This window comes from Pholis gunnellus (genome assembly GCF_910591455.1).
Source record: "Pholis gunnellus genome assembly, chromosome: 8".
NCBI lineage: Eukaryota > Metazoa > Chordata > Actinopteri > Perciformes > Pholidae > Pholis > Pholis gunnellus.
This window is the reverse complement of record NC_136534.1, coordinates 18,644,157-18,668,738: the sequence shown is the minus strand read 5'-3', so window position 1 is coordinate 18,668,738 and position 24,582 is coordinate 18,644,157. Positions and strand designations below refer to the sequence as shown.

General features: G+C 44.2%; 1 protein-coding gene across 1 annotated transcript in view; it reads right to left on the bottom strand.

The window, feature by feature from the left end:
- Window positions 1-3,989: 3,989 nt before the first annotated feature.
- Window positions 3,990-24,582, bottom strand: part of pou2f2b (POU class 2 homeobox 2b) — a gene marked incomplete at both ends in the record, with an annotated part of 36,765 nt that continues 16,172 nt past the window's right edge. The window contains 15 exons of the mRNA XM_079164272.1: window positions 3,990-4,318; window positions 6,477-6,550; window positions 6,947-7,015; window positions 7,711-7,907; window positions 8,004-8,201; window positions 8,442-8,590; window positions 8,694-8,835; window positions 8,940-9,080; window positions 9,218-9,309; window positions 9,425-9,530; window positions 9,834-10,157; window positions 10,322-10,438; window positions 11,268-11,324; window positions 11,702-11,736; window positions 11,891-11,956. Coding sequence (XP_079020398.1) covers window positions 3,990-4,318; window positions 6,477-6,550; window positions 6,947-7,015; window positions 7,711-7,907; window positions 8,004-8,201; window positions 8,442-8,590; window positions 8,694-8,835; window positions 8,940-9,080; window positions 9,218-9,309; window positions 9,425-9,530; window positions 9,834-10,157; window positions 10,322-10,438; window positions 11,268-11,324; window positions 11,702-11,736; window positions 11,891-11,956 — 2,096 coding nt within the window. The remainder of the gene's footprint in view (window positions 4,319-6,476; window positions 6,551-6,946; window positions 7,016-7,710; window positions 7,908-8,003; window positions 8,202-8,441; window positions 8,591-8,693; window positions 8,836-8,939; window positions 9,081-9,217; window positions 9,310-9,424; window positions 9,531-9,833; window positions 10,158-10,321; window positions 10,439-11,267; window positions 11,325-11,701; window positions 11,737-11,890; window positions 11,957-24,582) is intronic.

Here is a 24,582-nt window from a genome sequence, read left to right as displayed (position 1 = left end):
CTCTTCTCTCTTGCCTCCTTCTTTCCTCCCTATCGTGTAAAAAAAACCTTTGCCCCAGTTGATCTTCTTCTTTTGTGTTTTTGGTTGTGTAGCTGTAAAGCTTTCAGCGTGTTCTCCCTGTGGAGAAAATATCGAGAACTGAAGCAGCACCGCGTCTCAAACAACACCTCATGCTGTAACTCAGGCAGTTTTTCACACATAAACTATATTTACGCGTTCTCCATTGAAACAGAATTTCAACTTGCCCTTTTCTGTCTTATTATCAGGAGAAACAAAGGCATGTGTCCAGAATGACTGTGCCAAATTCATCGTTCTCCCTTGAAAAGTCCTGCAAACGATGAGGTGTTTATCAACACAGTGCTGCCTCTCAATACTGTGAGCTTCCCCTCCGCTTTAAGAGGAGAGTCGTCTCAGTGAGGAGGAGAATATCTTAATGGCTGACCATCTAATCAGCCATATTCCCTTATTAAGTCCCTACAGGACCCGTGGTTGCATTTGTGGTATTATTTGGTTTAAAGAAGTAAGAAAGAACTTCAGCAGGGGGCAAAAACAAATACATCACAAATACATCCCAGAACACACACAAAAAAAAAAAGCACCGCTAGAAATAAATTAGGAAATAAATAGCAAGGCAAAAAAAGATAACAAGCAATTAAATCAACCCTACCCTGAATAAATAGTACAATCAAAAGTCTAAATCATCATTAATAAGGAGAAATAAAAAAAGTCCAAAGAGAGATAGTTACAATTTTTGGTCTAAAATCAAGTTATCATCATCAATGTTTTTAGGATCTTTTTTTTTTCTCAAAGTCTTTTTTGTAAGTTTTTTTTCTTTTTAATACATTAGCGATAAGTAAGCAGTAGAACATAGATCTTTTTTTCTACAAAATCTATAGAAGCACTAACAGATACATTCCGTCTAAGAGTCAATGTGGAGAAAAGGTTTCACCTTTAAGGTGCAAACCCCACATCTAAAGTTTGGTTCATGAAACGATTCTCGCGTGTCGACTGTTCTCTGGTGTGGATCAAACCAAATATTCTTTGGATACGTTTACGTCCAACTCTCAAACGGTCAACCTGACTGAGGCCGCTGCTGTGTGTGTGTGTTATTCTATGTCTGAAGTGTGTATTCTGCCGTCTCTGGGGTCAAAGTTAATGACAAGACATCACTGCAGACCCTTTTCCTTTTTCTTTTTAAAAACCATTTGGCCTCCCATTAACACTTCAGACGCACAGTTTCACCTCAGACAAATTGACCCATTTCTGTGCCCTCATGCAGAGAAGGCCATCCCTGTTCCTCTCTACTGTGTTTGGTTTGGTTTCAGTATTTGGTTCAGTTTGCTATTCAACTCTTTGTTTTTGGCTTTTTGTGTGTCTTTTTTTCTTCTTCTGCCAAGACAGTCTGTTTCTTTATCTAATAAAAATCTGGAAGCTAAATTTTCACAGTATTTTTTCCAACCACCTGATAAAAATCTCTAGCACGACTACGAAAAAAATAAGGAGCTCTTGTAGTAAGTAAGCGAGTACGTTATTCCAAATGAGTAATAAGCACTAAAGTACAGTACATAAAGCGGCATCAAGAGACACAGCAGAGATAAAACAATCAGAACCAACCAACAGAAAAATAAAAACAGATTTTTTTTTTTTTTAGAAGATTTCAGTTCAGTGAGGTCATTTGCGTTTAGCTCCATCCAGGACCAGAGGGCTGAGCTGGAGAGAGTGAGAGGCAGAGGAGGGGAGGAATTGTCTGTCCTTCTTCTGTCCGCCTGTCCATCCATCCCTCCTTCCATGCTACACAGTTTCAGAGTGGGGCGTATGCTGCAGCCCTAAAGCTTACAGATAGACAGACGGCTTCACGTCTTTCGACACACCTGCATTTTGTCCTCCTCCCCTCCTCCCTCCAGCCACATTTGGTTAGGGTTCTTTTTGGTTTGCTTCTGTCATTCCTTGGGTTGTGTTTGTTTTTTTTTGGTTTGGGTTTATTTTTGGTATCCTCTTACAAAAAAAGTGTGACGCCTGCTCCCCTCACTACAGTGTGTCCCTCTCTCGCCCTGTCCCAGTGTACCCTTCTTTCTGGGGGTTCGGAGTAAAGGATCAGTTCCCTAAATAAAGCTTCCCCCGTGGGTTTTTGGACGGGCCAGGTAGAGGGTATTATACCAGGGGGCTTGCGTCCTGTCCTCAGCCCCTCTGGGTCTTTATTGTGTTCATATGTCTTGGCTGTGGTTCTTCAAGAACAGCCCAGCCTTGAGAATGCTTTGGTTTCCATTTGAGAATTAATGGCAGTCTGAGGTGGAAAATAACAGTGAAATGTGATCGATGGAGTGATGATGGAAACAGACAAATATCAGTAAACATGTCTAGACAGACAGGTGTAAGGGCGCCTATGCTGATTGACGAGGCAGGAATGAGAGCCGGCTGTGACTAAACTTGGCTTTATTGACTTATTTAGCCTTCAGTCTCAACGGTTATTACTTTAAATCTCCAATCAGAGCCCTATTTCATACTTCCAAAATGGTCGCCACTCTTAACAAGCGCCACTTTCAGTATGTGAAGTTTTCCAGGGCATGTTCATTTAGCCATGGAGTCACTGATAATGGGTTATCTATAAGAGTGAGGAAAGAGTGGTCTGATTAAGAGCACAATATGTCACCTGTTCAGGTCTTAATAAATTCATTCACACCTTGAAATCAGCGTGCCAACTCTATTTTGGATATGTGGCACTTGATGAGCATCTTTTCACCTGCGTCATCTCTGCTCCTGCAGAATAGTCACGGTAAAAACAAAAACAAAATGCACGTTGATGACAAAAATACACATGATGAAGACAATGATGATGATTTGAACCCCAGAAGCTATAGCGCTAAAAAAAAAAGCTGCAACAATAAATAGGAGTTGGAGTATAAAATGATACTAATAAATAATAAAAACAAATCCAAACTGTACTTGTCAAAGAGTAAAAAACAGATACTGAATAACAAGCCTCTGTCATTGACTTGTGAACTAACAAAGGGGACAGGAAAGCTATCCTATGCTCTTAGAACCAGAGGTAGGTGAAGAGACATGAAGATACAGAGGCAATCATTCATACGTGAGCTCCTGACTGGTTCAGTAACAATCTTTTACAAAATGATTCAGTATATCGAGCATGAAAACCTAAAAGAGACACATGGGCTGACACAGACAGGATGAGTCGATGACAGGATGGATTTGCTCTTGATGTGTGTGTGTGTGTGTGTGTGTGTGAGTAGCAGTAGAGTCCTGGTCCTGGATAGCTTCAGTATTTACACGTCCTTTGAATAAAGCTTTTCTCTCCGTATTTTTGGTTTTTGGTATTTGGGATTTTGGTATGGTTGCCGTTTTTTTTTTTTTCTTTTTTTGTCATTGTGTATTCCTCCTCCACATCCTCCTCCTTGGGTAAATTTTTGGTTTAAACTCATCCTCCCTACTCCTCTTCCTTCAGACCCGCAGCTTTTTCGAAATAATTAAAAAAGGGAAAACTTAAGCACAGTTCTCCTCTCCATTTTTTTTTTGTCCTTGCCGCCATTCGTTTGTCACATAGTAAAGTTATCTTTTGTCATTTTTGGTTTATGCACTTCGACATGCTTCTCTGCCGTCTCTTTGCTAAAGAGTCATTGGTATGTTTTCCTTTAGAGAGACAGAGTGGAGAGATGTCGATATCACGGGTTATTGACAAAAAGGTCCCACGTTGCCTCTTCTCCATCTATTTGGATAGATAAAGATTTTTGGTTTCAATCTTCCCCTTTCCCCCCCTTCTCCCCTTCTCCCCTCTTTCACTTCTTTCCCTCCCTCTCTCCTCTTTCATTCTGTGTATTTTTGGCATCGAAAGACTGGGAGAGAAAGAGAGAGAGAGCCATTGCGAAAAAAATAACGGAAGAAGAGCGCAAGAGAGAGAAAGAGATAGCTTTGGTGTGAAAGGCGAGGTTCTCGTTTCCTCCTTCCTCCTCCTCTCTGATTGGCCCTTGGCGCGGTCACTCAATCTTGGCTCCGCCCAGAGGGGTTGGGCTGTGTGCCATTTCGCTGGAGGAGCAGGAAGAGGCGGGGCTGGAGCAGGGGGAGGGAGAGCAGGGGGTGGGGCTTATGCTGCTGGCAAAGGGGAAGGGGGAGGCCTGGGAGGCTTTAGCTAGGGCGGCGCTGATCAGTCCAGCGCCGGGGTTCTGGCCCAAGTGGAGGAAGGCGGGGTGGTTGAGGAAGAGGGAGGAGGGGAGGCACCCTCCCTGGCCCCCAGAGGCCCCAAACATCATCTTAGCGGCCCCCTCAAGACTGGAAAGAGGCAGCTGGCCACCACTGGCTGCTAGGGCTGAGGGAGGGAGAAAGAAGAGAAAAAGATTAAAGGAGTCGCACGAAACGCTGACTTTATGCCTGGTACGCTGTTAGGCTTGTTTTGTAATACGTAAAATAGTCTGCTAAGGGCTTTTGTTATTTATTTATGCTAGTTACGGTTGTCACGTTAAAATGTGAATTTATCCTTTTAACACAAATTTTCCACCCTTACCGAAGTAGGTTTGTTTCCTAAACGTAACCAATGGTTTCACAACACCCACAGCGTGGTATTGTGCATTCCTGCAAGCGTGATACGAGGCTGATATGAAACTTATTTATGACAGGTATTTTTGGTTCAGAAACGTTGATATTCAACATATCGCGTGGTTTAAAAAACGTAAAATAACAACTTTATTTTTCTGCCGACTGGGTTGTATTATGTTTTCCTTTTTTTTCCACCTCCTTCTAAGCTTAGTCATGGGTAAACTTACAATCCTCCCTACTCCTCTTCCTTCAGACACTTCCAAAAGGAAAACAAAAGCTTATTAATTGTAATTAATAAGTAACATCCAGCGCTTTTTACTCATTGTTGTTTGCTGTAAAGTGTTTTAATTTATATTTTCGGTCTTTCAACACTCTTGTCAGTCTTCCTCATCTACCTTTACTTAAGTTAATAATGTCCTACAGTACACAGCCAAGCGAGAGAAAGTGCCTGAACTTGTTGAATTCAGCAGAAGTAGGTGGAGTTAACCGTCACCACCCATTTTAAATGGGAAGCTCAGGGCGCGGCCTCAAGGTGCTCAGAGTGCGGTTTCATTGTAAAAAGGGCACCTGTCTGGTTTTTGGGGAATAAAAAAACAAAAACAATATATATATATACAATCCCAGCACTGTGCCAAAAGAAAATACTTGAATATTGTTTAATATCTGAAGCAAGATATTTCTTGTGGGATCAGATAAACCACAGCAACAGGTAAGCTGACATGAGCGGTCTGTTGTTATGGAAACAAGGTCGATGAATAGTGAATAGTGCTTCATGCAGCGCCTCTTTCATACACAAAATGCTACACGTGAACGCAGCCTAGTAATGTTCGTGATTGCACAGCAACAGCAAAACCAATTTTATTTTTCCATTGTAGAAAAAGCATCCATACTGAACTGCATTGTGGTCTACTAAGAAACTGTTATTTCTGCCTCCTCAGTGATCGGTGTGTGAGTGTTTAGCATCAAAGTGGTGTGAAATAGTGAGTCCAAAATGTAGCTCTTGCTCTGTGACCCTGATGGTCTGATATTCATAGTTGATGGTTAAAACTGAAAACCTTAAATAAAAGCTATAAACAGCCCCACAAAAGCTTTTTTTTTTTTTATCTGCATTTTATGGTGAATTTCAACACATCAACACATTTCACCGATGATGAAATGAAGAGATGAAACGCCAAAGATGAGTGAGACAGCACAGACGCACACACAAAAACTAAAGCCCACGCATTAACGTAATAATTGCCACACACACACTCACACACTTGATGGGATGGAGTCATGGATGTTGATGACAACATATGAGAAATAAGTCATTCTTCCTCTCTACAACTATCTGTGCCTCAGCTGCTTCGTACTGTGGATGAGCAAACACTCTCGGCTGCCTATTCATCTGCGTCTCCAGTCTGCAGTCCACCGGCACGATTTGATTCACCTACCATGCATGACTGTATGACTCATCATCACACTTCTGTTTTTAATACGTCTCTCGCCCCCTTTCTCATCGCCACATCACAAAGTATGATTGAAAATTAGCTCTGCTGACGGTGGTCTGGATTGTTTGGTGGTCAGTTCTGCAGGATTGTACGCTTATTTTTTCTTGCGCTATTCTTGTGTTGTTCTCAAGTGTAGGACGGTGTGTGAGAGAGGAGATGTGTCGTGCGCAGTATGTGTCTGACTTTGAGCATTTATGTGTGTGTAGGAGTGTATAAGTGAGAGAGGAGAGGAGGATAATGTATTGCCAGAAAACAAACACTCTTCTCTGCGTATTATTTATGTATTCTGTGACCCTAAGATCTTCCCAGAAATTAAATAATAAAGTACACCACCTGAGCCTTGACCTCTAAATTATATATTTATCAGTGCTGCTGATGCTCAGCTTTCTCTTTTTTCACTCTCCTGAAATAAACTCATTTCTTTCTCTCACACACACACACCTTGGAGAGTGGCCAGGGGATTGTTACCGAGGAGGGCTTGGTTCATCCCTGTGTTAACTCCCATCACAGTGTTCCTGTTGTGTCACGCACACACACACACACGCACATACACACAAACACAGAAACACACACGCAGCACCACACATGTGCAAGCATATATACGAACCCAGACAGACAGAGGAGAAAAGGTGAGAAAAAAAGCAGGTTTAGAAGCAAGGACAAGCGGAGGGCAAATGCAGCCCTGCACATATAAAGAGCAGTAGTGTGCTGACAGTTGGCTGTACAGCCAATAAACAAGAGGTTAGAAATGCAGAAGGAACAGAACATCTTGGAACATGTTATAAAACACCAAAACTCTCAACTCTTAACTATGCATTTATCTTAGAAGTGATTCAATACAAGAACGCAGCATTCTGCACCAAACAAAAGTGTGTTGTGCTGCGTCATCGGCATGTCTCGGTCGCATTCACCTCAAATTTGCAGCAAAATCGGTGATGTAGTTAGACACGTCACCGTTCTTTTTACCCATACGCCATAAGCTGTGAACACAAGAGCCACACACACAAACACACACACACACACAGGATTAGAGTGGACTGTAGTATATCGGAAGCAGTGGTGCCCAATAGCATGTCGGGATATCAGTGTGTGTGTCCAAACAATCCCTGTGTATCAACTATTTAACTACAAACTGCAGGTGAACCGAAGACGGCACGGTACAGTATTCATGGTGAGCGTGTTTATGGAAATGTGTGGTTGCATGTAGTGGCACTGAAAAAATTTGCCTAAATGTATTCAGTTGTGAAAGCTATAAAAAAAAAGATTGTAATTTAGATTAGTTCAAAAGAAAACCAAACAGAGACCTAACACTTAAAGGATCAGTCCCCACAAATTACAAAAAAGCTACTTCCTCAACTTTAGTGGGTTTTATTTGACTTAATCAGGTTTTGCAATGTCCTTCTCTCAATAGCCATCATGTTGACGTTTTTGCTGCCGATTTACTGACATATTTTATGTCATAGAACGAAACATCTCATTATTCTAGAGACGAGGGAACTGGAAGCCTCACAGCAGTGAAACATGCTTTTTCCAGATTCTGCCTTGTGAATCACTTTGCAGACGACCTATCCCTAAAGGTAAGTGGAAAACCCAAGTTGCCAAGACAATAACTGCTGTCAAGTAACTGATGGGGGAATCCCAGGTGGTGCATTGTGAACGGGGCATGGTCTCTTACCCTGTGTTAAGGTTGAGTGTGCTGTGGCTGGGAGTGGCTGGGCTGGCCGTGCTTCGGGGAGGAGGAGTCACCGAGGAGGGTGCGGAGCTGAGAGAGGGGTGGGTGGAGGTGAGGCTGGAAGTCAGGGAGCAGATGGGGGACATGGTGGTCACTGCTGTGCTGAGACTGGTCACGGCCTGCGACAGCTGGCTGGACATCTGGTAGAGGGAAAGAAAAAGGCAAATTCAGAGGAAACTGGGTCACGTTTATCACTAAATGTTCTTCAAAAATACACAACAATGTTGGATAACTACCATGTGAGGGCTGTAGCAGGGCTGTTTGTGCGCTGGTTGGGCAGTGGGGGGCTGGCTGGGCAGGGGAGGGGTGGCACTGGAGGGATTGATGCGTTTCTCTTTCTGCCGGCGGTTGCAGAACCAGACCCGGATCACCTCCTTCTCCATGTTGAGCTGCTCTGCGATCATTAGGATCTCCTCTGAGGTAGGCTTCTGGTTCTGCGGGAAGGGACAGACAGGAATTCAGATCATTTCAGCAGTGCTATATTTCCGCCACATGATGTTTATATTAACACAAAGAGCACAATCTGACATTTAATTAAGAGCTCAGCGGAAAAATAATGACTTAACAAATTGAACTCGTAACACACTTTTCTTCTGTTACACAATCAACAGAAGTAGAAAAAAATCGAGGAATTTCAATTTCTTCTTTTTTGAGTTAAATAATAATAATCTTACCGTCATGAATGCGCGCTCCAGGGCCACGCGTACATTTGTCTCGATGCTGGTTCTCTTCTTTCTGCGGCGACCAGGAAGCCCGTCAAAGCCCATAGAGGAAGAGGACAGGGAGCTGGGGCTGGGCAAGGTACAGTCTATGGACATGGTCTCTGATGAAGGAGAGCAAACAGATGAGTGTCTGACTCTAAAAGCACTTTTTTAAAAAACACACATGTTAATCTATATATAAAGTACTGTTTGATGAGAGCTCACCTGCATCATTGAGCCACTTCTCCAGCAGTGGCTTCAGCTTGCACATGTTCTTAAAGCTCAGGTTGAGGGCTTCAAAGCGAGAGATTGTGGTCTGACTGAAGTCGTTGCCATACAGCTTCCCCATGGCCATACCAACATCTCCCTGTTGGAGGGATAAAAGAAGTACAGTCAAAATACATCAAAGACTAAGTAACTGCTAATGTAACCTGCTAATGCACACATGCACAGTAGGTGTCTCTCCCCCACCTGTGTGAAGCCCAGTTTGATGCGTCTCTGTTTGAAAGTGCGGGCGAACTGTTCCAGCTCCTCCAGGTCACTTGGCTCCTCGGGGTGAGAGGTCACTGAGGACACCGTGGTCACACCGCTCACCTCCATACTCTTATCTCGCTGTGGCGGGTACCACGTCAGAGGAACGAAAGTGAGAAGGAGAAGGAAGGGAGATAGAGACAAAGGTGTTAGTTTATTGCTGGTGCAGAGGCTGGTTTTCCTTTTCCACTGACTAAAGCTTGAGAGTTTCCTCATACATGTGCTTGGAGTCCCATTCTATTTGAAGCAGACAGCAGGCTCCCTTGGTTTTGCTGAGGTAGCGAAATTAGATTTGATGTCGATAAGAGTCCTGAGGGGAAAAAAACACAAATAATTATGACCAAAAACAAACAAATCAGAATTTATGTTCACAACTTATTTCTGCCAATTACACAAAACGCTATCCCAGCAAGAGGCCTGCCCACCTTGCTGGCCCTGCTGTGCCTGTGGGAGGAGGAACTGGGCAGGGGACGGGAGCGAGTGGCCGGGCACCAACACCAACTGCTGAAGCTGCAGCAGCTGCTGGATGTCCTGTTCAATCAAGAGAGAGTGGCGGACAGATTAGAGAGAGAACAAGAATGCATGACTTTACGAGAGACAGATAGACCGCGCAGTCACACAAAAATGTGTTGTTGTCAGCAGATTTAGACGTACAAAAAAAATATAGAAGTAGGAGGAGAAACTTAGAAATGGAAAATGTGTGCATTCGTGCAAGATGGAAACTGTGACTCATGAAATAAGCGATTGACATGTAAGAAGAATTGTTCCGTGGCTTGATACTGGTTCCTCAATCAAGCCGATCACCAGGATGAGGCTTAGATTGGCAGTCAGTACCTGGGCGGTGAGTTGGATTGGCTGGGAGAGGGTGAGCTGGGGTGGTGGAGGCGGGACAGGGACAATCTGGGCTGTCTGTTCCTGTGTGCTCTGTCCCTGTCCCTGGGACTGCGACTGGGCTTGCTGCCCTGTTTGTCCTGCCTGCTGCTGATGGGCTTGCTGATTTGCTGCTGCGGCTGCCTGAGCTTGCTGATTGGCTTGGGCGGCCGCGTGGGCAGCATGAGCGGCGTGGGCTGCACTGGACTGCTGCACAGCTGCAGCCAGGAGCTGCGCCTGAGCCTGCTGCAGCAACAGCTGCTGCTGTGCTGGCAACAGAGCTGTCAACTGGCGAAGAGGGAGAGGAAGGAGAGGAGAGGAGAGGAGAGGAAATGGACAGAGGGAGACAAAGAAGGAAACAAAGTGTTCAAAAAGCAGCACAAGAGAAGCAAGCAGGGAAAAAGCAAAGCACAGTGTGTGTCTGTGAGCAAGTAATAAAAAGTCTGTCTTACCCCTGCTAGTTGGGAGCCGGTCAGCATGAGCTGTGTATGTTGCAGGGCCGTCTGTGAGGGGGTCGGGCCGTGAGAGAGATGAAGAGCCGGGGACATCTCACACTCGTCCATCTTATTCTGTGTGGAAGACAGAAAACAGAACGGCAAATGTAATAGAACATTAATTAAAAAAAGAACATTCCCATTATCCCATTACTGAAAACAGCAATTACGCCTCTCCTTCCCAGCATTAACTGTTAAAAGCATGCCTGCACTAAAAAGACAGAGCAAATATATGAAAAAACAAAACACAAGGCAGGGAACCACCATGTCCCAGAACATAGAATTGGTCAAAAAGGTTCATTAGAAACGTACAACTACATAAGCTTACCTGGCTATTCAAGATCATGATAGAAGGCGTTGACTGTTTAAATTCTTAGTAATTTCAGATGATCGCTCATAATCAGTCACGGGTAAACTGATGAGAAGTGTGTGTCTAGTCTGTCTCAGGCAATGAGAGTCCACCAGTTTGTTTCTTTCTTGCACAAAAGGATCATATTTTGCTCCCAGGATCAGGCATGTTTGAACTGGCAGAGGGGACTCTTCCAGCTTAATAATTTGCATATGCAAATCAGGTAAATTTACCCTTTCAGAGAAAGTCATTGCATTATAGATATATTTCGATTCTCAAGGCACTTTGTGTAGGGAGAGTGCCATCATACTCTCAGTGAATTTGTTTAGATTTAGGAATGGGTGGAGAGTCAACACATTATGAACCTCAACGTCGAACGCGACAAAAGAACAATTGCGAAGCAATGAATACAAAGCTGAGGCAGCTATACTGTCTATAAAGCCATTGTTGGAGGTTAAAACACAAAAGATGCGCAAACATAAGTCCAGACATATGCACAGGCAGTTCAGTGACATGGACACACACACACACACACACACACACACACACACTCACCTTGCTGCTGCTCAGGGTCGGTGAAAGGGGAAAGGGATTGACTTTCATTGACTGAGCCTAGAGGAGACAAAACGGACCTCGTATAAAAAAATTACTGCCAAAATGCATCATATTTTATTTAATCTATTTTATTTGCTAAAAGAAATAGTGGATTTATTAACAGAAAATATATATATTTTTTAATTGTATAACACATTTTTGTGATTTATCAAGCTGCATCCAACTGCTTAAATGTAAGGATTTGTTGCTAACTTCTGCTTTATTTCATGGTCAATTAAAGGATTAAATTAAAAAGACTGGCCAAATTAATCGATCGTGTAAAAAGCCAGCAGTACAAACTGTCTGACTGGCAGTGTTGTCTTTTCTTGCATTGATTATGTGGGTGACAGAGGTGGGAGATAATGGTTGATTATGAGCACACCAGTCAGACATACCTGGTGATTTGATTCAGGTCCATTCCGCTCTGAATCTGTGTGGGAGGGAAAGGAAAAAGTGAGAAATTGATTATGTGTTGAGCTCCAACGTACAGACAACTACGGCATACGACATCATGTATGTATTACGTTTTATATAAAATATATGCATGTGCTTGTGAATATTTAACTAACAGCAGCACGTCTTACCTGTTCCCTCCAACGGTGAGTCAGCCCCTATTTTCTCGACCTCTACTGCCTTTGACATCCTGATATCTGTGACAGGAAGACACACCGATAAATAAGTCAGCGAGGCTCATTCTTAAATATGTGTCAGAGAAATAAATGCCGACAGAAGCAGAACACATTTACGAAGCAGGTGATCACAATCTCGATGACGAAATGGGAAAGAGGATGTCCAGGGCGTCGAGTTTAGATAGGTTAGAGTGTTTTCAGGTCACAGACCAGGCCTACACACTGTACAACAAACAATGTGGCTGAATCATTCACAAGTTGAATCCAGCCCACATTCATTCATTCTTTCCAATTAGCGGTTTAACAAAAGAGTAGGTTGACCTGAGGTGTCAGCTTGTTCTAAATTTAGCTTGAGGTGATTACGTGGGAGCAACTCAACACTTTGTGTGTCATCGTTTTGTGTGTGTTGTCACGTCACTTCTGATACTGTATTGGGACAGTCCCTTTGGCAACAGGAGTGAAGGGAGGGAGGCAAGAAATGTAAGTCTTTAAATGTATCTATTACAAAAGGGAGTGGAGCATTTTGGCCCAGAGTTTGGGAAAGATGGGGATGAGGATGCTCCAAGAAGAGTTCTCAATGTGTGTGTGTGTGTGAGTTTGTGGTTTAAATGTCTGCATAGTGTGTGTAGTAGTTTTCTTTGATTATTCACCCAATGGCAACATCTCACTACAGAACTTTTTATTTCTCTGAAACCACAAACTGAAAGACTACATTTTGTTGTGTCCATTTGAAACCTTTTTTTCTCTCTTGTTCCCCCCTTTCTTGACAAGCTCTCACAATCTCACTCTCTCACACACACACACACACACGCACACACACACACACACACACACTCACACACACATGCAGAGCTACTTCCCTTTTGTGAAAACATGCAAATCTGCCCAACGACCAACTAATTATATCTGCCACCTGCATAATAAACTCTCAGTCTCCCTCCTCCCTTTTCTCTCTCCCCTTTCACCCCTTCATCTCCTCTTTATCGCTCCTCTCTTCGTCCTGTTGTTTCTCACGTTGCAGATAAGAAGGTGCTGACTGACACTATAGCACATTTTAATTTCCCCATATGCGTGTTGCTGAGCTTTTATCATTACAACACACTAAATACTTTTATTCGACCTGTAGTGCAATTCCAACAAGCAAGTGGTCAGGCTCGGTTTTCACCATCGGGGGGCAGCAGTGACACACGGAGAGGATGACCATCACTGACCTGATGCCACTTTTAAAAAGTGAATCATCAGTCCAGTGCAATATTTATAAAGACAAGAACTTATAGATAAAATGAGCCACTTCCTGATCAAAAATAAGTGGACTTTGATACAGGCGGTGTTTTTTTAGGGGAAGGGGGAAGTGGCTGTGAGCTAGAAAATCTCCACTCTGCCGCCACATTGGTTATAACTTGGGGTCAGGACATACACACACACACAGACACACCACACACACACACACACACCACACACACACACACACTGACAGCAGGCTTTCCCTCAAATGAACAGACTTCTGCAAAAAAAAAACTAATTTGGTCATATGGACGCAAACATCTGGTTAATCTAATATTAGGCTCGACATTACACATGGCTGCTGTTTTGGCAATATTTGCCACCATGGCTATTGGTGAAACCAAAACAACTGTCCAATGTTGCTTAATTTCTGGTGAAAATATAATCCTCTCAAGATGCACAAAACTACGTTTTTGACAAATTGTAATGCGAAACTATGTATTTTGTGTCACCACAGTGGACTATCTTGTGCTCCAATCATCAACACGTGCAGTGTACAATATTCCAAAGCCAAATCCACCATATAAAATGATTGTCCAGCTCATAAAACAGCTGTAATGTGAAGTTACCAAAGTGCTGCCTCTTGTCCTGTAATGCTCGCTCGCACCCGGGCAAGGTGTGTATTGATTCATGGTTCAAAATGGCCTACAGACAGTAGCATGGTGGATAATGTGGTCAGTAATACAGTAGTGGGACAGTATATCAAGATGCTGTGTCTTTTTCTCACTTCCCCTCCCGACTTCCCCTTGTACCGGGTTGAACGCAGAGTGCTAAACCCAACACTTACTGTCAGCGAGGCTATTAATATTAGCCTGCTCTCTCCCTCTCTTTCACTCTATCTTTTGAAAACCTGCCCTCTCTTTTACAACACATTGCTGCACACACACTACTAATTTTGCTTGACACGGAGCAGAGTTACACGTTGGCAATGTTTTTACAATTTTAGTGAATTTGTTTAAATAAGTTTGAGAATAAGAGGCAGCGGCTCCTTGTTTTTTCTATGTATATGTGGTAAAAACCTAATTTATAGAAGTGTTAAGAAGCATTTTACAAAGAACAAGGTTAGATTACTATGTCTATTTCGTCCCTCATTAAGATGTTGTACTAATCTTACAGCAAAGCTCAGGGTTTAACTTTGAGACCATTGAGACCAGAGCTGCAGCGTACTCTCTGTGTCTTAAACAGAGCAAATTTAATGTGCTATAATCCTGTGTCATAAATAAATGATGCAATAGAAAATGAACAAGGAACAACAGTGTCGTTGCTCAGGCAGGACTGTTTCTGTTATTCTCCTCTGGGTATTTTGGCTGAGATGAAACTCTGCTGTAACTACCCCAATGCCCCCCCCCCCCCCCCCCCCCCCCCCCCCCCCCCCCCCCAACCCACCACCTACAATCACCCGTACTTCCTGATTCAGGACGCAACCCCAGCGCCAAGGAGGGTGTCTGGGAACTAAAGTCATCACACCTATTAACTACGGATTTAAAAAACCAAGAAGCGCTGAGAGGTAACGATTTTCATTGCAAAATAGATATTTTCCATTTAAAACTGAGCATCAAAGAGTCGGCCGTCCAGCTCAACAGCTTTTGCACATGAGGACGAAGACATACGTTGACAATTTGAGAATGAAATAAGGTGCTGAAGAAAAAAAATTAAGATTAAGTAAGTGGATGAAGACAGAATTCAAGAATGAAAGAAGGAATTGAAGAGGAAAAATCTAACAATAAAAGTAAGAAGCTAAAGGAAAACCTGAGATGTGACATTGTTGGTTGCTAAGTTGGTGTTTGTATCAATAACACAGAGAAATGACTAATGACTAAAAATGCAAAATATGAACTGGTAAAACAGCTTATGAATAAAAGCAAATGCGGCTGAAATATAGACTGATGTCACTGTGGAGGGCCTTCATCAATGAGAACCTCAGTTCACCAGTTTGCAGATTTGTGCTCATTTACAGTGAAATATGTTCTCCCTGCATTGATGCACTTTGAGCAGATGAGTGAGGTTGTAAATGCAGGTGGCAAGAAGACTATATTGAAACATTTTAAATTGGGTAAATTACTTATTTATTCACATATAATTCTGGGGGAAATTAGCATTACTGCATAACAGTTTAATCAACCTAAATAATTGTAGAAAATGCACCATCATTTTTAACTAATAAAAATCAAGAACGAATAAAAATACCGAGTTTGTTTTGCATGAACCTTTTGTACTATTTACACTAACTGTTTTATTTGCATTGTGATATATTCTTGTTCGTCGCAGTTTGGTGCTCAGGAGGTTTCACTCGGGTCAGAGCAATGTACCAAAGGTCCCAGCTGTGACCACATCAGGTTGAGATGTGACTGTGAATTTTAACCCATGAATCACTCCTTAATAAACAACGTATGGCGTCAAATTTTCAAGAATCATATCAGGACATCAAAGACTGAAAAATATGAGCTAATTGACATTTAAAAATGTATTTCTGGTAATAGGTGAGTAAGCTAACCGCCTGCTGTGCTTTTCGCTGAGACTCGCTCTCGGTCAACTGAGACTCTGGTACGTCTATCAGCCTGAGCGGACCACCAAAACAAGGCCGAGGGGCAAGAAGAGTCCCATCCTTCTGTTTAGTTTTTTTTAATCAATTTTCAAATACTGAGAATGACAGTTATTTAAGGCATTTCCTCTTTCTTCTTTAAAAAACAAAAAAAACAAGTATCTTTGTATCTGAGTCCTTAAAAAAAATGTCTTTAGAAGTAATTGACATACAGTTAAACTTTAAAAGGGACAAAACAATAATCAATAATCAATAATTTCACACACACACACACAGAAAGTTAACACCGGTGTCGAGGTTCCATATCTATAACGTAAAAACAAATGCAACGCTGCTGCAGTGCTAAAAAGAAAAAATGTTTTATGATGAAAAATGAAAAATAATCCCAATATTCCCAAACACCGGCTCCAACCCTGCTTTACCTTTCATTAGACATTTTGAAAAACTTTTTCACTGTATTTTCCTACTGTGTTATTTTTTATTTCGTTTTTACCATTCATAGTATAAACGCATTCTAACACACACAGAAGCATGCTATGGACTGGCGAGGTGTCTGACCTTTCCCTCTGCCTGCGACAGGCGTCCATCCATCCATCCATCCATCCATCCATCCATCCATCCATTTCTCTACGACCTCTTGCTCTTTGATGTTCTCTAATTAGCAGAGCTTGTTAGACCCAGTGGCATTAATCAACAGCATAGACACAGTTTTCTTTCTGCCTCACACACACACACACACTCACACACACACACAGTGCCTTCTCACTCACGCAAAGCTTAATTGGTCTTGGTAAATGAAGGCCAGCTGAGAGAGAAGGCTGCACAGACAGTCACTCACCTGGCAACCACATACTGAAGAAGTCCTTTGCTGCTATTGCTGCTGTCTTGGTCATATCTGTGTCTGTGTGAGAGCGTGTGTGCACGCTACATAAAGAAAAACTCTCACTCTACCCCTCTCTCTCAAACTAAAAAGGAGGAGTGTATTAAATCAAATGGTTGAGAGAATTACTCTCTCTCTCTCTCTCTAGTCCACACCCCCCCAAGCCCCACCTCCTCCCCACATCCTGCAACACAACAGGAAGTAAGCCTCAAAAGAGTAGGAACTCGGCACAGAAGAGAGAAAAACACAAGACAAAAGAAAAAAGAGAAAGAAAGGGGGACACGAAAGAGGTTAGAGAGTGGGAGAGTGAGTGAGCGAGGAGATCGAAGAGATAGACAAGGTGAAAAAGAGGGGGATGACGGGTGCCGACGGAAAGTGATGGCGTGGCTGGAAACAGACACTCACACACACACACACGCAAGAGAAAAACAGCAGGCTTGACATTGTGACCGAAGAGTGTATGATACGTTTGCACGACATGTGACCCAGTGTTGCTTCAAAACCTTAACGATAACTCAACTGAGCAGAGTTTTTCCTCAACTCCAAGTTGTTCTAACAGGCGCTCGTAGTCTGTTTTGTCTGCCATGAGTCATGACCATCTCTCCTTGGTCGTCCGTGTGAGACTGTGGGGTTGTTGTGAGCGAGCACATCAGTGGGAGTTAGGGTGGTCTGTCGAGGGAGGTCGACACCAACAAGAGAAGATGTGAGACATCCTCGGCTACGTTTGCCAGCCACAGCTCCACTCTAACCCCGAGCGGAAGGAAAAACTCTGTCACAACACGCACTGTACCACTGACCAACCCACACTGTATAGGCTGCACACAGTGATGCACCACAGAAAAGCCACGCCGCAAAAAAAACCATTTCATGTGACGAATAGATGTGACATGAAAGTGGAACATTGCAGATTAACTAGATATGAGCCACCAGAAGTGCCGCCCACAAGGATTACCCGACCAAGAAGATGCTAAATTAGTGAAAATCTGTCAACGGAGAATGATCTCAAGGAAGCAGACTAGCATGTTTCAGCAGAATTATTGCCTAGATTTTTAAATCTGAGAGAGACAAAAGTGCTGCTCTGACAGCAGGACGAACCAACCACAAGGTGGCACTCTTGATTCTCCTGATGAAGAAATAAACTCCATCTACAGAGGAGGGCACAAGGCAGACCACTGATCACCCCCCTCCCTCCCCTTCCTTCTCCCTTGGTCCGAGTTCACTAATTCAAAAGCTAACGGCAGCAGAGTTCCCAAGTTTAACCTTATAAATACTTTATGTGGTGATTTACAACCGCCCAATGTACTGCTGGATAGACACTCACAAGTGCATATGGCGCTGGAGGTGCTCTCTGATATACAGAGACATCTTTTTACACCTGTCCTAAAATACATACAAATACTGATGTTCTGAGATACGTTTATATTTACTATGCGGACAATATCAGGACATAAACTTGGGTACATTGCCTTCTTAAAAAAACTCACAAATGCACAATGTCTTCGGGTAAATAGCTGGATTTACAGCTGAGACGCTATTCGATTAATGATCGGTCAACCAACAGAAAACTGACCGCCAGTTACTTTGATTGATTAATCATTTCTGTCGTATTTCAGTCAAAAAATTGCCCCAACTTCTGAAATTTGAGGATTTGCTGCTTTTATTTGGCCCGATGATCGGATAAAACAAGGAATCTGAAGCTTTTAGACAAATGATTTATTGATTAATCTAGAAAATAATCGGCAGATTAATGAAAATGGTCAGTTACAGTCAGAGCAGTGATTCCCCCCTGTTTGTTTCTGTCTTATCAAACAAAAAAATAATTTCCCAGTGCATTCACCTTAAGATGCAGGTTGGACACTAAGCAGACTTAAGGCCCTGAGACTCATCTTCAGTTTCACTAATCTATTTGGACCCCTTGTTTTTGTGGTGATGTTTGGGGCCTTCATTAGGACGTGAACGGACAGACTGCCAGGCCTGTCCAACGACTGTGACAGACTGCACGTTGGGGAGGGGGCGTTTCTCTGGGTCAGAGGTCGTCTGGGCAGCCTAGCTTTGGCCGTGACCTTTGTTCAAACTCCAATCTACCCACCTAACAGAGGGTGTGTTTTTGTACTTGTGTATGTGTGTGTGTGTGTGTGCATTTTTGTTTGAGTGGCTCTAATAGGTGGCTGGTGAATTTAAGTGTGCTCTGTGTGTGTGTGTGTGTGTGTGTGTGTGTGTGTGTGTGTGTGTGTGTGTGTTAGTTCATGGCCATGGGGGGCCTTCCTGCCCCAAGGAGGTCTGAGCCTTGGTTACCATGGAGACCAGACCTAGCAACACTCCACTTAGATGATATTGGGGTGACTGCAAATGGTCTCAATTGAAGACGCCATATTAACACTTCCCTGTAAGAAATGGTGTTACTGTTAACTTGTAAAATATAGTAAATGCAAAAATATATAATTATAAATGAGTATTTATTTAGATGATTTTTATCAGGGAATGTGAGCTATGTTAACGCAGAGTTACTAGAAGTTACGTTCCAAAGATAATAAACACACCCACATACATACGCACACACACACACACACACAATCTGATAGTGGGACCCCAGGGAGGAGGATGGGGGGAAGCTGAGGCCTCTAGAGCGCCATCAATCACTCCACTGTCAGAGAGGGAGAGGGAGAGGCAGGTAGGGAGGGTTGGGGGTTACTGAGAGGGGGGGGGGGGGGGGGAATAGTAAAGAAAAAGAAAGGAAGGAGATGAAGGAGAAGAGAAAGAGTGATGGGAATGAAGGTGAGGGATGGAGAGACGGAAATCAAAAGATTGTAGAGAGGATGTTAGCTGGGGGTGAGGACGCTGTGTGTGTGTATAATGGGTCATTGCAGGGACAATTCAGAGGTCTCCAAACCAGTTCAGCATCCCTCTACGGCTCGGTCCTCCTATATCTACTGCAGCCTCAGGCCTGGTGCACACACTGGCTCTAATTCATATAATCCATCATATTCCTCTTCTTGAAGAGGGGACAGAGCCCGGCTCAGTGATGGACCCACCAAGTCCTATTCACAGTCCGACCGCAAGACTCCATTCTACAAGGTGAGAGATTTAAAATCTAGTCTGGTGTAGGTGTGTAAGTGTGTGTGTGTGTGTGTGTGTGCAGGTGTAGCCCCATGAGGAGTTGCAGGATTATAAACAGTAGGTCTAGCAGTGTGGAGACTACAGAGGTTGAGGTTTTGTATGAGAAGCAGCAGGGGCTAAAACACACTCACACTGTTGGCTACCATGGGACATGCGCCATCTCACACACACATACACACCGCCTACACCTTTACAACACCTATTCCTCCCCTGTCCTAATACCTCTCAATCGTTCCTTTTCCTCCGGCCCCTCAATCCTTCTCTCACACCATTCCCCTCCTCTCTGTATCATCTCCGCAGCCCATAGGGAGCCGGGCTTGTCTAGACAGACACCGCTCTCTCTCCCACGGCGCTACCAAGGTTGATGCTCAAATCTTTTTCTTTTGCTTGTCTCACCCGCTCTTCTTCTTCTTCTTCTTCTTCTGGCACAAGAGCGGGACAACTTGTGGCCTTCACCGCCGGTTCAAGGAGCATTTAGGCCACTTTACACCAAACTGTTCACTTACACTGACAAAGCACGCTGTTGTGCAGAATAGGCCTTGATATTCACCCTATTAAAATACAAATAAATGGGTGTACTTTAGTTATGGCAACCATCGTCTACGTGTGCTCCTTCGACCCACCCCTCTTTCACCTCGGCTTGTTCTTCAACTGCTTTGCCTCCTTTCCTTCAAACCCTCTCATCATCATCATCCCACTCTTTTCTTGCGACCTCCCCCCTTTTCTTTCTCCAATTCAAACTTTCTCTTCTCCTCCTCCGCCTCTCTTTCTCTCTCTCAGACCTGCTGGTCAGCAGCAGCTGTGACATCACCGGCCACTGTTCTCGTCTCGGATTGGACACTCGGCCACGTTGCCAGGCAACAGCAGTGAAAGGTCTCAGTGCGAGCGTGTGTGTGCGGCGTGCGCGTGTATGCGTGTGTTTATGTCTGTTTATAGCTACGTGAGTGAAAGGTGTGTGAGCGATTTTCCTCGCCTTGCCCTTTATCTGTGCATGAAGAATGATCAGAACAGATCTACTTCTGTGCTTTATCTCAGATCAAAGCATGTAGATGATTGGGCTGCCTCGCTACTCTCATTCACCACAGAAGAAGAAGGATGTGTGTGCATTGCGTTAATGAAAAAGAAAGATGGTGCGGGCGTGTCAGTGTCTTGCATCGAACCAAATAAATGTGTATGTTCGTGTCGAATACGGGTATGTGTCTGTATGTCTGTGTGTCTGTCTAAATGTGTGTGTATGTCTGTGTGTCTAAATGTGTGTGTATGTATGTGTGTAAGCCCCCGGGAGCGGGTGGTTATTGTATCTGACACAGCGGCTCTTTCTCGCGCCTCATATTTCTGGGCCGATCGATTCCTCTGACTCCCGACAAGACAATAATCGCACCTCCCTCTCTCACTCCATCACTACCATTATTACTGACCTCCCCAGGGAACGAACAGGGTGGAGGGAGGGAGAGAGGGATGAGGAAGGAAGGAAGGAAGGATGGAGGGAGGGTGAGGAATGAGAGGGGGACATAGAGTTGACAAAATGAGCCTATGATGATGAAAAAGCAAAAAGGGACAATGTTGAATATGAGCTGGCCTGGAAAAGGGACATCAGCGGGTTAGAAAGGAGAAGAGTGTGAGAGCGGGGAAGTTGAGGTATGTTGATGGAGGGAGGAGGTCCGAGGGGGAAAAGAGAACAGCAAAGAAAGGGATGCGACATCTGTGTGAGGCGACAGAGAGAAAAAAAAGAATGAGAGAAAAGCCAAAGTATAACGGGAAAGGACGGCCAGAGCAAAAAAAAAAAAGAAAAAGCGAGCAATATAGATCACGGCGAGGAAAGAAAGGAGGACACAAGCGAAGGAGTGCAAAGACACAGAGGGCCGAGCGGAGGGACAATAACGGAGAGAATTAGTGGAGGAGAGATGAAGGATTCGCACTATCTTCTTCTAATAAAGGAGGGAATGAGAGACAGGGACCGGGGGAGGGAGATAGAGGGGGAGGGAGTGGTGAGGGTTAGACTGAGGTGAAAGAGGGAGAGAGACAGAGAATTATATAGGAAAACACACACACACACACACATATAGAGCCATGGCTGTAGCGCCGTGCAGGTCAACGCTCAGAAATATTATTAAATTGACAAGAGTACAATAGTTGATTGGCAGGCTGACTCCTGCACTGCCATTCAGTGAAGAAGAATGGAGACAGGGACTCACACACACACACACACACATACATATATATACACACACACACACACACACACACACAATGCATGCACATCTGCAGTTTCACAGAACAATCAACACAGCATGTAGAGACATATACACACACACACTCACACACATACTCTCTTTTGTCTGTTTTGTGCGTGCATGTGTGCGTTTGCCTGCATGAGCCTGTCACTGCTGTGTCTCTATGCTTTGAATCCAGATTACAATTACAGTAATTGGCTCTCAATTCAAGGGATTGCTGTTTGACCCCCTCACCTCTCTCTCTCTCTCTCTCTCTCTCTCTCTCGCTCACTCCCTCACCCATCCCCACCCATTTTACCTCTTCCTCTACCCTCCTCCTCCTCCTCATCAATATTCCTCCGCCTCCTCTGTACCTGTATCGCTACATCCATCTTTCTCTGAGTGCAATCCTTCTCCCCCCTTTCCCTCTCTCCTTTTTCTCTACCTTATCCCTATTCTCCCCCCTCTGCACACACTCACACACTTTATCCCCATATAACTATCCTTCCTTCCTGTTTTCCGTCCGTCCTGCTCCCTGACTGTTTTCCCCCCCCCCCCCCCATCAAGCCACAGTTCTTGCCACTTTTCCTCCCTCATCTCCCTCTTTCCACCTTTCTCTCAGATAGTTGGGGAAGCAGGGAATCTATTGTATACTTTATTCATGCTGTATTTATTATGGAGAGATAGCTGTTCAGCTATAGAGTCGGGGGATATATTGTGCATTTGGGAAAAAGAAGGTGAAAGAGCAATAGATAAAAAGACGGTGGTAAGAAAAGGGGGCGATAGAGGTGGTGGTGATGGTGATGGTGTGTTGGGGAGGTGGTGGTGAAGCGAGCGAGGAGGAGGAGGAGGGGGGTTAGGAAATTGGTCTGGCTAGCGGAACAGCTTTTCACCTCTCTCTCTCCCTCTCTTTTTCTCTCTCTCCCTCTCTTTCTCTCTCCCTCTCTCTATTCTGCTTTGTATTCTGCAGAGATGACAGGGGGAAAGCTTTATTGCTCCGAGTTTGTATCGATCGGGGCCCCTCAAAGGGGGGAGGCCGGGGGACGCGCTGAGCAGGCCCTTTCTCAACGACCGCGGCTCCAACAACCCGCTCCCCCCCCCCCCCTCGAGCTGCCCAAGCCTCCCCTCTTTTCCTGCCCATCCGCCTCCTCCTCCTTCCAAACCCTTCTCTTGCTTTCTAGCTCGCTCTGAAATTCAAATTCAAGGCTCTTATTCTCAAAGGTTAGGAAAGGAAGAGCACCAGAAAGCAACAGAGTCAGAGAGATTGAATGAAAGAGAGACGGCAGGCGTCGGGCTTCTTCCCCTGACTGTAGCCCTGAATGGAGCCGGGATCTGATAAGAAGAGCCCACAAACACAAACAATGGAAGAAATAGAAAAATAAAGGAAAGAGAAAATAAAATTGCCAAGAGGAATACATCAGCTACCTCCTTTACTTCCTCATAGCCTTTCCCCTCTCACTAACTGCCCCCCGTCCTGTCCTCCTCTCTACTGTATCTCCATTTTTTTCCCGAGGTGTGAATGATTTTGTTGACAGGTGAAGAATGAGTCGGGTCCGGGCGTGCATAAACCTCTCCGCTACTGTCCTTGTTAGAGAGACACTAGGAGAGCTGGGATCCACGGGAGACAGATAGAGCCCTTGTGGATCACACATAATGCTCTATTTATCTATTTCAATGAGTGCAAAATACAATAAAAAAATCACCTCTCACACCGGCTTGCAAAACAGAAATCTCAACAAAGCAGAGTCAAGAATCAAAATAACAAATCACCGCGCTTCAGGCTTCCTTTTTCACCTCTTCTGTTTGACAAGCATTAAATAAAAAGGGGGCAAGACCCAACGTCAAAGCCACAGCCAACTGACCAAACACTTGACTCATACATGGAAGTGTCTATGTGTATACACGCACACACGCACACACACACACACACACACACACACACACACACACAGACAGCCTATTTATCCGTTAATGGCATGCACAGTGCTGTAGCGAGACTCGGGAGAAGAACAGATTGTCCATCAGGGGGTTACATGGTTCAAGTCCATGACCAGAGGGCTAGAGGAAGGTTAGGGGGTTGTAGGTTCAACTCCCAAGGGGCGAGGAGGATCCCTGCTGTCTCCCGTCCGACCCCAACCCTCCCCCCCCCTAAACCTCCTCCAGGACAATATAACCCCACTGCTTCACCTCCCTCCTTTTCTCCTCTCCATCACGCTGCTGGCCCTTTTAAGCCCTGCTTAGTCTGATCACACACGTGTAAACCTGAGCCTAGCCTCCAGACTCTCTCCATTTGTCTCAGATGTGCACATGCACGCGCACGCGCGGGCCTGCTAATAAACAAACACACACACATTCAATCGTACAGATAACTCACCGATGCACAAACATATTCATAAAACTCCAATGCACACTTACTATTCAAACACAAATGCTCTCGCTATCTTCTGTTTTCCCATATAACAGCAACTCATTTTATTTTTGACCTACATCATGATTGAAACGGATTATTTCCTTTCCAAACTCCATCTCACTTACTCCTCTTGTGGTGAAGACCAAACAGAAGCACGGCACTGCCGCAGCTATCAGTAGCAGCAGATGTGAGTGGATATGA